This window comes from Trachypithecus francoisi, unplaced genomic scaffold (genome assembly GCF_009764315.1).
Source record: "Trachypithecus francoisi isolate TF-2019V2 unplaced genomic scaffold, Tfra_2.0 Lachesis_group5, whole genome shotgun sequence".
Taxonomy (NCBI): Eukaryota; Metazoa; Chordata; class Mammalia; order Primates; family Cercopithecidae; genus Trachypithecus; species Trachypithecus francoisi.
In genome coordinates, this window is record NW_022681470.1 from 145,293,108 (window position 1) to 145,307,007 (window position 13,900).

At 59.9% G+C, this 13,900-nt stretch overlaps 1 protein-coding gene across 1 annotated transcript; it reads left to right on the plus strand.

Annotated features, from left to right (window-relative positions):
- Positions 1 to 233: 233 nt before the first annotated feature.
- Positions 234 to 13,363, plus strand: UBXN6 (UBX domain protein 6). The gene is made up of 11 exons (XM_033195714.1): positions 234 to 827; positions 4,316 to 4,479; positions 4,889 to 4,953; positions 5,892 to 6,020; positions 9,998 to 10,095; positions 10,741 to 10,816; positions 11,432 to 11,516; positions 11,633 to 11,852; positions 11,934 to 12,064; positions 12,149 to 12,297; positions 12,747 to 13,363. The coding sequence occupies exons 1-11, from the start codon at positions 745 to 747 to the stop codon at positions 12,870 to 12,872; spliced, it is 1,326 nt and encodes a 441-aa protein (XP_033051605.1). The 5' UTR covers positions 234 to 744; the 3' UTR covers positions 12,873 to 13,363.
- Positions 13,364 to 13,900: the final 537 nt, after the last annotated feature.

Consider the following 13,900-nt stretch of genomic DNA (forward strand, 5'->3'; position numbering starts at 1 on the left):
TCACGTAAGCTCTGGGGAGACAGGGAAGGTTGGATTTTTGTTTGTTTTGCTTGAGACAGGGTCTCTCTCTGTCGCCCAGGCTGGAATGCAGTGGCTGGATCACAGCTCACTGCAGTCTCGACCTCCTGGGTTCAAGTGAGCCTCCCGCCTCCGCCTGCCAAGTAGCTAAGAGGTGCGTGCCACCACCCTCGGCTATTATTTTATTTTACTTTTTTTTTTTTTTTTATAGAAACGAGGTTTTGCCATGTTGCCCAGACTGGTCTCCAACTTCTGGAATCAAGCAATCCTCCCGCTTCAGCCTCCGAAAGTGCTGTGATCGCAGGCGTAAGCCACCGCGCCCAGCTTAGGTTGAGCAGCGAAAGGGACAGGGCCCAGTGCTTTCTCTGCAAGGTTCAGTCGTCCTGTCCCTCTCCTGTCACCGTCTGTCACCGTTTGGGAAGCGCCACCGAAGGCACCAGGCAAGGCACTGACTCTAATTGAGAGGCGTACTCGTCGCCCTGGCAACGGAGTCCGGAAGAACCATAGAGACGCGGCTCCAGCGTACAGAGCGGCCGCCCTGAGCCAGCGAGGCACCGAGCGCTAGAGAGGCATTTCTAGCCTATTGTCACGTGGCCGGCCTGGGGAAGGCGGGACTTCCGGCGGCGCGGTATTTTTTTTCCGGTGGCTGGTCCCGGGCGGCCCCTCCCCGACTGGGCCCTGTGCCCCCCGCCCCCGCGGCCCCTCGCCGCCGGGCCAGCCGCCACCATGAAGAAATTCTTTCAGGAGTTCAAGGCCGACATCAAGTTCAAGAGCGCGGGACCCGGTCAGAAGCTCACAGAGTCCGTGGGGTGCGTGAGGAACGCAGGGGCGGCCGGGGAGAGGGTCTGGGGCCTTGGGCGGCTCGGGAGATCGGAGAGGGCGAGGGGGTGGGAGCAGCAGCCGAGAGTCAGGGGAGGGGGAGAGGCTCCGGGGGCGGGGCAAGCGGGGCCGAGGATGGGCGTCAGGGGGAGGGGAGAGAGATCTAGGGTCGGGCAGGAGGGGGCGGGTGTGAGCCGGGGGCGGGGCGGGGGAAGCGGGGGGAGGGGGCCGGGTGGGAAGGGAGGTCTCGGGGCGGGGCCGCAGGAGTGTCCGAGGCAGTGACGGGGATTAGGGCGGCGGGGCTGCAGGAAGTTGGGGGTCAGTGGAGCGACCCTGGGGGGAAAAAAGGGATGATCAGTTCTGAGACGAGTGGTGAGGGAGAGGTCTGGGGACCCGGCTGGTCCTTAAGTGGCCGGGATGATTTGGGGGAATCTAGGTGACCATGGATGAGAGCTGTCCTTGGAGGAAGACGCACAGCTGTGGGGTAGGGTGGTGGAGAATTGTTTTGAGGCATCCATGGGAAGAGGGGTTCTGGACTTGGGATCTGGAGCACGTGGGAGGCTGATGGGAGACCAGGAAGAGTCTGGAAGGCCAAGGAGGCCGGGGTGGGTAGCGTCTTCAGTGACCTGGGATGTCCTGGCGAATTGAGAGGGAGGGGCTGAGGAAGGTGTGTGAGGAGAGTGGAGGTGAAGGACTTTGACAGATGGACTGTGACACGGGAGGGGCCTGAGAGGAGACCGGCGAGATGGACGTGTCTGAGCAGGTTGGGAGAAAGGCCATCTCTGCGAGGCTTCTCTGCCAGGTCACTATGCCAAGTGGATTATGGAAGTGAGAGGGGAGGGGAAAGGAGATAGGTGCCGGGCAGGCTTCCGGATCGTCTAGGGAGGACTTGGAGAGAAGGGCCTAAGCAGGGCTGAGCCAGCTGGGAGGGCAGGTGGAGGGCCGGGAAAGAAGTGGCGCTGGAGAGGGTGCGAGGCTGAGGGCTGCTGGGTTGAGAAAAGGGAAGCTGGAAGAGCTGGGGCTGCTGCAGGGAGCTGGCTGGCCAGGGGTGGTGGAGACTGATGGAGAGTAATTGAGGAAGGAGGTCAGCCAGGCAGCCATGCAGGGGTCTGTAAGCAATAATGGAAGGGATTGTGAAGGGGTGGGGGCTGAGAGGGGGTAGAAGGAGAGGCAGGGAGGTGGCAGGAAGTGGGGATCAGGGAATCACGGGTTGGTGGGGTGGTGATGGAGGTAGGGGCATGGTGAGGACTTCAGGGTTCCTAGGGGAGAGCAGGAGAGCAAAGGCTGAGTGAGAGAGGAGAGGGGTCAGGGAGAGAAGTGGACAAATGGGGGGAGCCCTTCATTGATTCAACCAGTAGTGGGTGGGGTTAGGACTGGGCGTGACAGGAAGGGTGCAGGGCATCAGGGTGATGGGTGGGTCAGCCCAGAGCCGGGCGGAGAGGGGAAGGTAAGAGGGGAGACTCGGGAAGGGAAGGGGTGCGGAGGTCCCCTCGGGAGCGAGACTGGATATCCAGGGTGTGTGGGGCGTGTGGGTGCCAAGTCCTGTTTTAGGCTACAGTGGTGGACGTGAGAAGGCCTCTGCTGTCCCAGGGCTCACCTTCTAGAGGTTGCTGATGGACAAATAAACCAACAGACCTCAGATAAGAGCTCAGGCGGTGTCCAGGGCCTTGAAGGAGGGTGAGCAGATGCCATCAGGTGGTTTGGGAAGGCCTATCCCAGGACACAGTGAGACTCAGCCATGGGGAAATCAGCCCCCTCCGTCTCTTCCTGTGGCAGCTCTAGCCCTTTCCAGATCGCCTGTCCTCCTCCCTCCCCGCCGGAGAACATTCTGGGCAGAAGGCTCAGACGGTGCAGGGGCTTGCAGCGGGGAGCAGCTGGGGTGTGGGGAGAACCGCGGGGAGCCCAGGGGAGACAGGCCAGGGGAGGGCAGTGGGCCAGGCCGGGAAGGGCTCTCTGGCCGAGGGAGGCTTTAGGATTTTGCAGTGGGAGGGCGTCGTGCAGTGGAGTGATGCTGACGCTCCCTGGCTGAGGTTCCAGAAGGGTCCGTGTGGCTGCCCAGGGGGGCAGGTCCGTGACCGGTTGGGGTGAGGTGCCCTGGGAAATGCCATTTTGTTGGAAAGACCTAGATATCGGACGGGGCCGGGATGGGTCTTCATGAGTCATCTCCTCTTCCACCCAAGATGCTCAGCTGTGGGAGGACTAGATAGGCAGGGGTGGGCACGAAGCTAAGCCTCGAGACGAGGAGGGAGGGCTGCCCGGGTATCTGAGCAGAGCCAGAGGAGTATAGGGCTTGAACTGAGGGCCTGGCCTCCCAGGAAGTTTTAATAGACTTAGAGCACGGAAAGTGACACAGTCCCTGAATTCACGGGAGGGGCCTGAGAGGAGACAAGCGAGACAGACGCACCCGAGCAGGTTGGCAGAAAGAGCTTCTCTGCCAGGCCGCTGTGCCAAGTGGATTACAGAACCCTCCTTGGTGTAGGGCTCAACAGGGCAGAACCGCGAGTCCATGAGCTCTTCGTACTTGCACAGCCCCGGGCCTGGCATGGAGTGGCCAGGCCGAGGCTGGTTCTACTGTCCGCTGACCCCAGGGTCCTGCCACAAGGGTGGTGTGGCATGGGGCACATTGCCCGGACTTCCTGACCCTCTTGGGTTTGGGAACAGGGGATGGTGAGGCCTCCCTGGCAGCTCGTTAGGAGGAGTCAACCAACCGAGCCGACCAGCTCCCAGCAGGGGGCCCGGCACACAGTAGGTGCTCAGCAACCGAAGCTGTGACCTGAGGGTGGAGACTCTCACAGCAGGGAGTGGGGGAGGATGTGGCATCCCTTGAGTCTCCTCAATTCCTGAGGATGTGGGCTAGGTGCTGTGGCTCATGCCTGTAGTCCCAGCAGTTTGAGAGGCCATGGTGGGAGGATCGTTTGAGGCCAAGAGTTCGAGACCAGCCTGAGCTACACAGCGAGACCCTGTCTCGATAGAAAAATTAGCCATGCGTGATGATGCTTGCCTCCAAGTCCCAGCTACTCGGGAGGCTGACGCAGGAGGGTTCCTTGAGCCTGGGAACTCAGGGTTGCAGTGAGCCATGATTGTGCCACTGGGTGACAGAGCAAGACCCTGTCTCAAAAAGAAAAATAAAAAAGCACTGAGGATATTAAGGTGCCTTCGCCTCGGGACAGGTGCTGCCACCCATTTTACAAATGAGGATGCTGAGGCCCAGTGGGGGCAGGACTTGCCGGATGGTGCAGAACTGAGCGGAACCAGCATCTCCTTTCTCCAGGGGCTCTTCCGCTTGCAGAAGAACCATCTGGTGGCTGCGGGTGGCCCCTGGGAACTAGCGTCCTGGCCTACGTAGGCAGGGACATGTCTGACTGGTGGTGCTGGTGGCAGGAGCTGGGGAGCAGCAGCAGCTCCCCTGTGTGACCGCACGTCAGGTTTGCCGGCCACCTCAGGAGGATACACTCGCTCTCCCTTGGTCTGTCCCCAGGGAAAAGGCCCCCAAACAGAAGTCCAGCCAGCCAGCCCCGAGGCCGCCCCGCCAGGGACCCACCAATGAGGCACAGATGGCGGCCGCTGCCGCCCTGGCCCGGCTGGAGCAGAAGCAGTCCCGAGCCTGGGGCCCCACGTCGCAGGACAGCATCCGAAACCAGGGTGAGGTGTGGCCCTCCTCGGGCCCAGGTCGGGGCTGTTTGAGGTTCCCAGCCCTAGTGCCTGGCCCTGGACACAGAAGTCACATGAGCAGCTGTGGGGGTGTGAGGGTCACCCTTGGGAGCGACTCACCAAGGGCAGGTGCTGGGGGAAGGGCAGCTTCCTGGGGAGGGGGTAGGAGCAGAGACTTGGAGCAGAAACAGGGACTGCCCAGGCAGTGGGGTGCTGGGTCAGGCTGAGGGGTGGGTGCACAGCGAGTCCTGCAGGGGACCCCCAGCCTGACCTCCAGCAGCAGCAGGCTGGGGCATTGTGCGTGGGTCACAGGCCCACCCCAGGAATGCGGGGGCTCGGGCCAGGACAGAGGCGTGCTCACCATCCTGTCTCTGCTTCTCCTTCTTGGGCTGCCTTCCAGTGAGAAAGGAACTTCAAGCCGAAGCCACCATCAGCGGGAGCCCGGAGGCCCCAGGGACCAACGTGGTAAGAACAGCCACTGGTGGCACTGTCCCACGCGGAGGGGTGGGGACAGCTTGACTTCATCGTGGGGAGGATGTGGCCTGGAACTTGGGGCTCCAGGGTGGTTAGGAAACCTTGCCTCGCAAGGTGGAGGCGGGTTGTGGTGGAACATAGTGTTGTCTGGACCTTCGGGGCTCAGCAGCTGAGGATGCTGGCTCGGCCTGGAGAAGTGGGCCTCAGGTACATAAGCCCATCGCTCCCTCCCCTTAACCCCTTAAGGTGGATGCAGTTACACCGGGGTTGAGAGAGGTCAAACCAGCTGTCCTCTCTCCTACACCCCAGAGCCAGCAAAGACAGGACGGGCTAGTCTGTGGCTTCAGAGCCTGTCCCCTACCACGGCCTGCTCCTGCCTGCCTTGGAGGTCAAGGGGCTCTATGGAGACGGGTGGAATCAGGGAGGCCTTCCTGTAGGACGTGGGCCTTGAGAGCTCTGCTGAAAGGAGTTCTAAGCAGCTTGATCGTCGAAGATTCAGTGAATTTTAGCACGCAGGGACCTTAGAGATGGCCCTTAGAAATGGAGGCCCAAAAGTCAGGCCTTGTCCAGGGCACTGTGCCCACGGACTCCCACACAGAACTCCTTCCTCACCAGCTTGGGGGCAGGACCAGCAGGAGCCCAGCTGCCGTCTGCTGAGTGCTTCCTGCGTGTCAGAAGCTGTTCTGTGCTTTCCGTTCCTTACCTTCTTTAGTTCTGAGTAGGCCCCACAGGGCCATTGGACGTACCAGGGAACAGACTCAGGGATCCAGTCACTTGGCCAGGGTGTCTCCCATGGCCACCAAGTGGAAGGGACAGCATGGCGGCTAGAGATGTCTGGTTCTACGGGCCACACTCAGGACTGTGGTGCTCGGCAAGGCTCGGGGTGGCTTCTGTCCACAGTCCAGACTCGGACACTTTTACCGCCCCAGGTACCTGAGCCCAGAGAGGAAGGCTCTGCCCACCTGGCCGCGCCTGGCGTGTACTTCACCTGTCCACTCACTGGGGCCACCCTGAGGAAGGACCAGCGGGACGCCCGCATCAAGGAAGCCATTCTTGCGGTGAGTGGCGCCCCGTGTGCTCCTGCCCCAACCTGTAGCTTCCTGTGCCTGAGCCACCCCCCATCGGAAGCCCAGGTGGTACAGGTCCCTCCCAGAGGCCCCAGAGCCCACTGCTAGTAGTGAAGCCCCTCTTCTGATACCCCGAATCCAGGCACACCATTGTGTATGCATCCGTATCTCCTCTCTCCCAGCTAGGTTTGTCTTTTTTTTTTTTTTTTTTTTTTTTTTTGAGGCGGAGTCTCGCTCTGTCGCCCGGACTGGAGTGCAGTGGCCGGATCTCAGCTCACTGCAAGCTCCGCCTCCCGGGTTTACGCCATTCTCCTGCCTCAGCCTCCCGAGTAGCTGGGACTACAGGCGCCTGCCACCTCGCCCGGCTAGTTTTTGTATTTTTAGTAGAGACGGGGTTTCACCGTGTTAGCCAGGATGGTCTCGATCTCCTGACCTCGTGATCCGCCCGTCTCGGCCTCCCAAAGTGCTGGGATTACAGGCTTGAGCCACCGCGCCCGGCCGTTTGTCTTTTTTTTTTGAGATGGAGTCTCACTCTGTCACCCAGGCTGGAGTACAGTGGTGCAGTCTCGGCTCACTACAACCTCTGCCTCCTGGATTCAAACGATTCTCGTGCCTCAGCCTCCCAAGTAGCTGGGATTACAGGTGCCTGCCACCACGCCCAGCTAATTTTTGTATTTTTAGTAGAGACGGGGTTTTACCATGTTGACCAGGCTGGTCTCGAACTTTTGCCTCAAGTGACCCACCCGCCTCAGCCTCCCAAAGTGCTGGGATGACAGGCGTGAGCCACCGCGCCTGGCCTGGTTTTGTTTTGCATAAAAGGTTATGTATTATTTGCTTCAGTACAGAAAGAACTTGCTACAAAATTAGCCAGGCGTGGTGGCACATGCCTGCAATCCCAGCTACTCAGGAGGCTGAGGCAAGAGAATTGCTTGAATCCGGGAGGTGGAGGTTGTGGTGAGCTGAGATCGTGCCATTGCACTCCAGCCTAGGCAACAAGAGCGAAACTCGGTCTCAAAAAACAAAAAACAAACAAACAAAAGAACAAAAATAACTTTCACAGCGTTTTTTTTTCCCCTAATACAGCAAGTCCTCACTTAATACCATCAATAGGTTCTCAGAAACTTCGGCTTTAGCCTGGGCAACATGGCAAAACCCTGTCTCTACCAAAAACAAAAACAGAAACAAATTAGCTGGGCATGGTGCCGTGCACCTGTAGTCCCTGCTACTCAGAAGGCCAAGGTAGGAGGATTGCTTGAGCCTGGGAGGTGGAGGCTGCAGTGAGCCATGATCAGGCCACTGCACACCAGCCTGGGTGATAAGTGAGACCCTTTCTCAAAAAGTAGTAACAGTGGCCAGGAGCGGTGGCTCACGCCTGTAATCCCAGCACTTTGGGAGGCCGAGGCAGGTGGATCACCTGAGGTCAGAAGTTCAAGACCAGCCTGGTCAACATAGTGAAACCCCATATCTACTAAACATACAAAAATTAGCCAGGCGTAGTGACAGGCGCCTTTATGCCAGCTACTCGGGGGGCTGCGGCAGGATAATCGCTTGAACCCCAGAGGCAGAGGTTGCCGTGAGCTGAGATCATGCCATTGAGCTCCCGCCTGGGCACTGGGCGACAAGAGCAAAACTTTGTCTGAAAAAAAGAAAATAGTAACAGTTCCACAGAGACTCTCCAGACTCACCTACTCCAGCAGTGTGTGCGAACGCACCCGTGTCCCCATCCTCTCACCGTACTGTAAATCACCACACTTTGATCTTTACCCCTATTGACAAGTGAAAATAACATCCCAGGATAGATTTAATGTGCACTTTCCTTACTTTGGGTTGGGCTGGCCATGTTTCATATGAAAATGCATCCTTTGTACATTATTAGATAGTTTGTCTTTTTCTTAGTGATTTGTAGGCACTCTATATATTAGGCAATTTAGGCTTTTGCCTATGATACGAGTCGCACATATTTCCCTCTAGTTGCTCATATGCTGGCTCTGCTTACGGTCACTTTGCTGCGTAGGATGTTTTGATCTCTGTATAATTAAATATGTCAGTCTTATTTCATGGCTTTTGGGTTTGGGGCCATTCTTAGAAATGCTTTACCCACTTCCATGCTGAGATAATTCGTTTGTGGCCTCTCCAGTGTTTTATTTATTTTTTTTGAGACAGAGTCTTGCTTTGTCACTAGGCTGGAGTACAGTGGTGCAATCTCGGCTCACTGCAACCTCCACTTCCCAGGTTCAAGCGATTCTCCTGCCTCAGCCTCCCAAGTAGCTGGGATTACAGGCGCCCGCCACCATGCCCGGCTGACTTTTGTATTTTTAGTAGAGACGGAGTTTCACCATGTTGGCCGGAATGGTCTCGATCTCCTGACCTCGTGATCCACCCGCCGCGGCCTCCCGAAGTGCTGGGATTCCAGGCGTGAGCCCCCGCGCCCGGCCTCCAGTGCTTTTCTTCTGTCTACTCAGTGACTCCTTGCTTGTTGTTTCCATGGTTGAAGCTTTGATCCAGCTGGAGCGTGTTATTATGTAACATGGCAGGGTGGAGCCGATGTTATTTTTTTCTAGATCTTGGCTCAGTTCTCGTCTCAGCCCTACCTGTGGAGAGCACCTGTCTTTTGCTCACAGCTGTGAAATCCCACCTTTCTCACAAAGTACATTCCTGTATGGATTTGGACGCCTTCCTGGCCACTGTTCCTTCGTCCCTTGTCTGCGCACGTACCCAGATCCTGACCTAAGCCTGGTGGCCAGTCGCCCAAAACGCCTGAGGGCCGCTTTTGGAGCTGACGCCCTTCCCTTGGCAGGTGTGCCGTCCTGGGCACTCTGATCCCCAGGAAGCTGTTGTCCTGGGGACGGCAGGGGCGTCTCGCAGCTCTGCCTCTCTGCAGCCGCGTGCTCTGCCCCGCTCCCCACATCACCTCGGCAACTAAACCAGCAGACTGGGCTGGGTCCCAATTTTCTGTTGGCATGAGCCCTGGCTCAGTGTGTGGGTCATGGGTCCGTGTGACGCAGGGGGCTGCTGAGGGACCCTGTTGTGCAGTTGAGGGTGGAGGGTGGTGGGTGGAGCTCTGGGCTGCCTGGGCAGGTGGCCCGAATCCTGACACGTGGCCCTGGGCGGCCCTGCTGTTCACCTGTCCTCATCTGGGCAGCCCAGGGAGCTGCGGGTGGCAGCCCTGCTTGCCAGGCCATGGGTGGCTCTCTGGGTGTGGCCGTGTGCGGTAGCTGTGCCGAGCGTGAATGGATTTGTGCCTCAGTCTTGTCCGGGTCTTAGGGTACGTGTTCTCAGCCTCTGCGTGCTGGAATGCTGTACCTCGCAGTCAGCAGGGCTGGCTCTGGGAAACCCCAGGAATTCCAGCTGTGACTTCTCCCCTCCCCTAGTAACAGAGGCGGGACCTCGGGGTGGGGCAGGGGCTGGGGGTATCCATCTTCCAGCCATTGAGTTTCAGACATTGAGGGTTGCAGACTCATTTGTATCCTCTCTGCCACCTGCCATCCCTGTGACCCTGGACAAGGGGCCTCTCGGTCTCTCTCTTCACATGAGACCCGGGAGTCATTCCGGAACGTCCATCATGGGGCTGTGAGATCAGGAGGGATGCGGTGTCCATGGTGGCGGGAGGTTCTGTAAGGGGCAGTGGCCTTGGTGGATCTCAGCACTGAGGTCGAGTTCGAAAGCCAGAGTGTGAGGCAAAGTTCTGTCACGTCACACCGGCCCCCAAGCCCCGTGGATCTAGCCTGGAGAAGGCGGAAGGGCAGACTTGAGTTCTGCTGCGTCTTGGCTGTGCCGCCTCTGCCCTGGGGTGTGGGCAGGGCCGGGGTCTTCAAGGGTCTCTCTTTTCCTTTCTGTGATGAGTGCACAGCTAGGGCTGCTCCACGCCGCTGCTCTGCCTTCCTCTTCCTGTCCCTGTTACCTGGGCAGCGGAGGGCCGTGTGGCCCGGGTTCTCAGTGAGCAGCTTTCCCTGTTTCCCTCCTCCCAGCACTTCTCCACCGACCCAGTGGCTGCCTCCATCATGAAGATCCACACGTTCAACAAAGACCGGGACCGGGTGAAGCTGGGCGTGGACACCATTGCCAAGTGAGTGCGTGGCCCCTTTGCCCTGCCTGGCCCCTCCGGCTCACCCCAGCACCCTTCCCACTGGGGCTGTCACCCTCTCTGGTCCCCTCATGACCTGCTGAGGTGGGCTAGGAAGGGAGATAGGGCTGAGAGTGAGGCAGCTCCACCCAGAGGCCTCGGGCAAAGGACTGGGCCTCTTTGGGTCTGTTTACCCATGTGCAAAATGAAGGTGTTTACGGAATCAGGCGTTCCCCACCCTGGCTTCCTTGGGGACCACTCGGGGAGCGTGTGGAGGAGACGGTCCCACCCCACTCCCCGAGTCTCAGGATTGGGGGCAGGCCTGGAAGTCCACGCTGCCCGCCAGCCCCGAGGGAGCACCCCACAGGAGCCCCCTGCTGGCGCTGCGGCCCCTCGGCTCTGGCTCTCCACTCTTCCGGCCCTGCGGCTCCCCCACCGCTGTGGTTCACTGATGCCCTTCCAGGACTGGTGGGACAGTGAGGGGTTCCATGGGGCTCCTGCTGGCACCAGGGGTGGGCTCCGTGGGGTGTGCGAGGTATGCCTTCCACCCAGAGATGGTCTCCTGCCCTGGGGTCACTGGGCCGCTTCTTCCCTCTGACTAGAGGCCAAGTGTGGCTGAGCCGCACTCACCCTCTCCACCTACCCCAGGTACCTGGACAACATCCACCTGCACCCCGAAGAGGAGAAGTACCGGAAGATCAAGCTGCAGAACAAGGTGTTCCAGGTGGGCATGCTTCCTGGCCCCTGGGCCCAGGCTGGGGTGGGGGCAGCCAGCCTGCAGGAGCCAGTGGTAGCCCACACCAGGCAGTCCCTGGAGGAGCTAGCGAGAGTTGAGCCCCAAGCAGTGAAGCGTTCGGCCAGTAGAAGGTAGCAGGACAAGATAGAGAGCAAGATTTTAATGCACCAGTCACCCCAAATCAACAAATTCTGCTTCTCCTCACCCACATCCTTTTCCTCCTTTTCACTTGGGCTTGTTTGGGAACATGTCGGCACTGGGGAGGTTTCTCATGCAAACCAGATTCTTCTGGGGGAAACGGCACGGTCTGGCGGCCCTGGCCCGTGTTAGCCTCGCTTCAGGCCCCAGCAGTACCTGGCTCCTCAGCCTCACTCTTTGTGCCTGGTTGTGACTTTTTCCTCTGTGCGGAGCTGGTGGAAACTCCATAGCCCCTACCTTAGAAAAGCAGGTTTGCACCTAGTACTGAGGCACCCCCAGGGCTGGGCCCCATACAGGGGCAACAGCTGCTCCCAATAGCGAGAGCTGGGCCCCTGGACCAGGTCAGGTGTGGCTGGGCCATGGAGGAAGCCAGGGGTCCCCAGTGACCCCCATCTCCATCCCCAGGAGCGCATTAACTGCCTGGAAGGGACCCACGAGTTTTTTGAGGCCATTGGGTTCCAAAAGGTGTTGCTTCCCATCCAGGATCAAGGTAAGCGGACAGGGCTTGGCTGAGTGGGGAATGGGGACAAAGAGCCTTGGGGCAGGAGGGCCTGGCTTGGGGGTCTCTTCGCTGCACAGTGACACACATGTCCTGCCGTGCTGTAGAGGACCCCGAGGAGTTCTACGTGCTGAGCGAGACCACCTTGGCCCAGCCCCAGAGCCTAGAGAGGCACAAGGAACAGCTGCTGGCTGCGGAGCCCGTGCGTGCCAAGCTGGACCGGCAGCGCCGCGTCTTCCAGCCCTCGCCCCTGGCCTCGCAGTTCGAACTGCCCGGGGACTTCTTCAACCTCACGGCAGAGGAGATCAAGCGGGAGCAGAGGCTCAGGTGGGCCTGGTGTCCGCGGAGTGGAGTGGGGCGGGGTGGGAGAACCCAGACCAGCCCTCCTGACGTGGCCCTCATGTGCAGGTCCGACGCAGTGGAGCGGCTGAGCGTGCTGAGGACCAAGGCCATGCGGGAGAAGGAGGAGCAGCGGGGGCTGCGCAAGTACACCTACACACTGCTGCGCGTGCGCCTCCCCGACGGCTGCCTCCTGCAGGGTGGGCACTTGCGACTCCCAGGGAGGGTGGCTCGGGTTGGTGGGGGCCCTGGGCCCCACCTGCTCTGACCTCCCCACTCCCCAGGGACCTTCTACGCCCGGGAACGGCTGGGGGCAGTGTACGGGTTCGTTCGGGAGGCCCTGCAGAGCGACTGGCTGCCTTTTGAGCTGCTGGCCTCGGGAGGGCAGAAGCTGTCGGAGGATGAGAACCTGGCGTTGAATGAGTGCGGGCTGGTGAGTGTTGGCCTGCAGGGGCACTGCTGACCCGGTGCCTCTGCAGGTTCTCCGGGGACTGACACAGCCCCTCAGGAGGGAGCCTCCTTGTTCTCAGAGCAGGGGGCCTGGGCAGGTCCCTGGGTTTGAATCCCACTTTCCCACTTACTGGCAACAGGGCCTTGAGCAAGTTCATAACTACTCCACACCTCAGTTTCCCCTGTCAAATGGGAGCAGTGACGCGTGTTAGCTAGTGCAGTGAGTTTAGGCTTAGGTTCCGGGAGTCCCGGAGGGAGAGGGCAGGAGGCCAGGGTGTGAGCCACAGCCTCCACCAGCTGAGATGGCTTCCAGGCCAGGGTATCCCCCAGCCCAGCTTGCCCGCTGAGTTTCCCGCGGCGGGAAGGGCCGACTGTGCTCGGCTCTGTCCTTCCACTGCACGGCCACAGAATGACAGCCTGCCCCCACTGCAGGTGCCCTCTGCCCTCCTGACCTTCTCGTGGGACATGGCTGTGCTGGAGGACATCAAGGCTGCGGGGGTCGAGCCGGACGCCATCCTGAAACCCGAGCTCCTGTCAGCCATCGAGAAGCTCTCTTGAAATAAAAGCAGGGTTGGCCTCAGCCCTGTGGGTCTGTCTCATGCTCTCCCTGTTCCTCTCCCCGCCACCCCAGGGCCTCCAAGCCACCTCTGGAAATACTTGGCTCTGCCCCATGGGCACGGGAGGGGCGCCAGCTAGCTGTGGAGCTGTGGAACTGGGCCCCGTGGCAGAGCCCCCAACTCCTGGGGGCTGTGGAGCTGCGCCCAAGCCCCCGAAGGAGAGGCCTGGGGACGCCACCAAATCTAAGCCCTCCCTAGCTGCTAGTAACTGTGTCACGAAGCTGTCAGGCAGACACACGTGGCATCTCCCTGGGCAGGAGAGCAGGCCTGCAGCATGGGTCCCGTTCCCGTGTGCTGTGGATGGCAGCAGCTGCGCTTGGCGCTAGGGCTGCTCTGTGGATGTGGGTGACGACGGCAGCGGGGGACGCTGGCCTTCCCGCACACAGACCTGCAGTTCGTAAATCATAAGCCCAAATAAACAGGGTGTTTGAATATAGTTTTTTGGTGCTCCATTGAAACCGTGGGACACAGGGCAGGCTCACCTGCTACAGAGCAGACGGCACAGGGGCTGGGCATGGCTCCCTGTTAAGGCGGCACCAGGTGGATACCTGCTCTCGGGCCAGTGCCTGGCCACAAGTGCCCGATGAGCCGCTTGCCTGGGGAGGAAATCCTGTGCGCTAGGGGAGGCTGTGCTGTGCCCACAAAGGCCCAGTCCCCGCGGGCCTCCCCCAGCTTGGGAGGTGAGTGCTGTCACAGGCCTGGCTTCTCTGCGGCCAGAGGGACAGGGCCTCCTAAGACGGCCACATCCTCTTCCTGGAACCTGCAGATGTGCGACTTCACCTGGCAAGAGGGGCTTGGATAGTATGATGAAAGGTCTTGACCTGAGATGATTCTGGGTGGTCCAGGATCCAGTGTCCTCACAAGAGGTGGCAGGAGGGTGAGGCAGAGGTCAGAGGTCAGAGAGACTGGAAGAGGCGGCGCTGTGGCTGTGAAGGTGGAGGAAGGGGCCCCGAGCTGAGGGATGCAGTG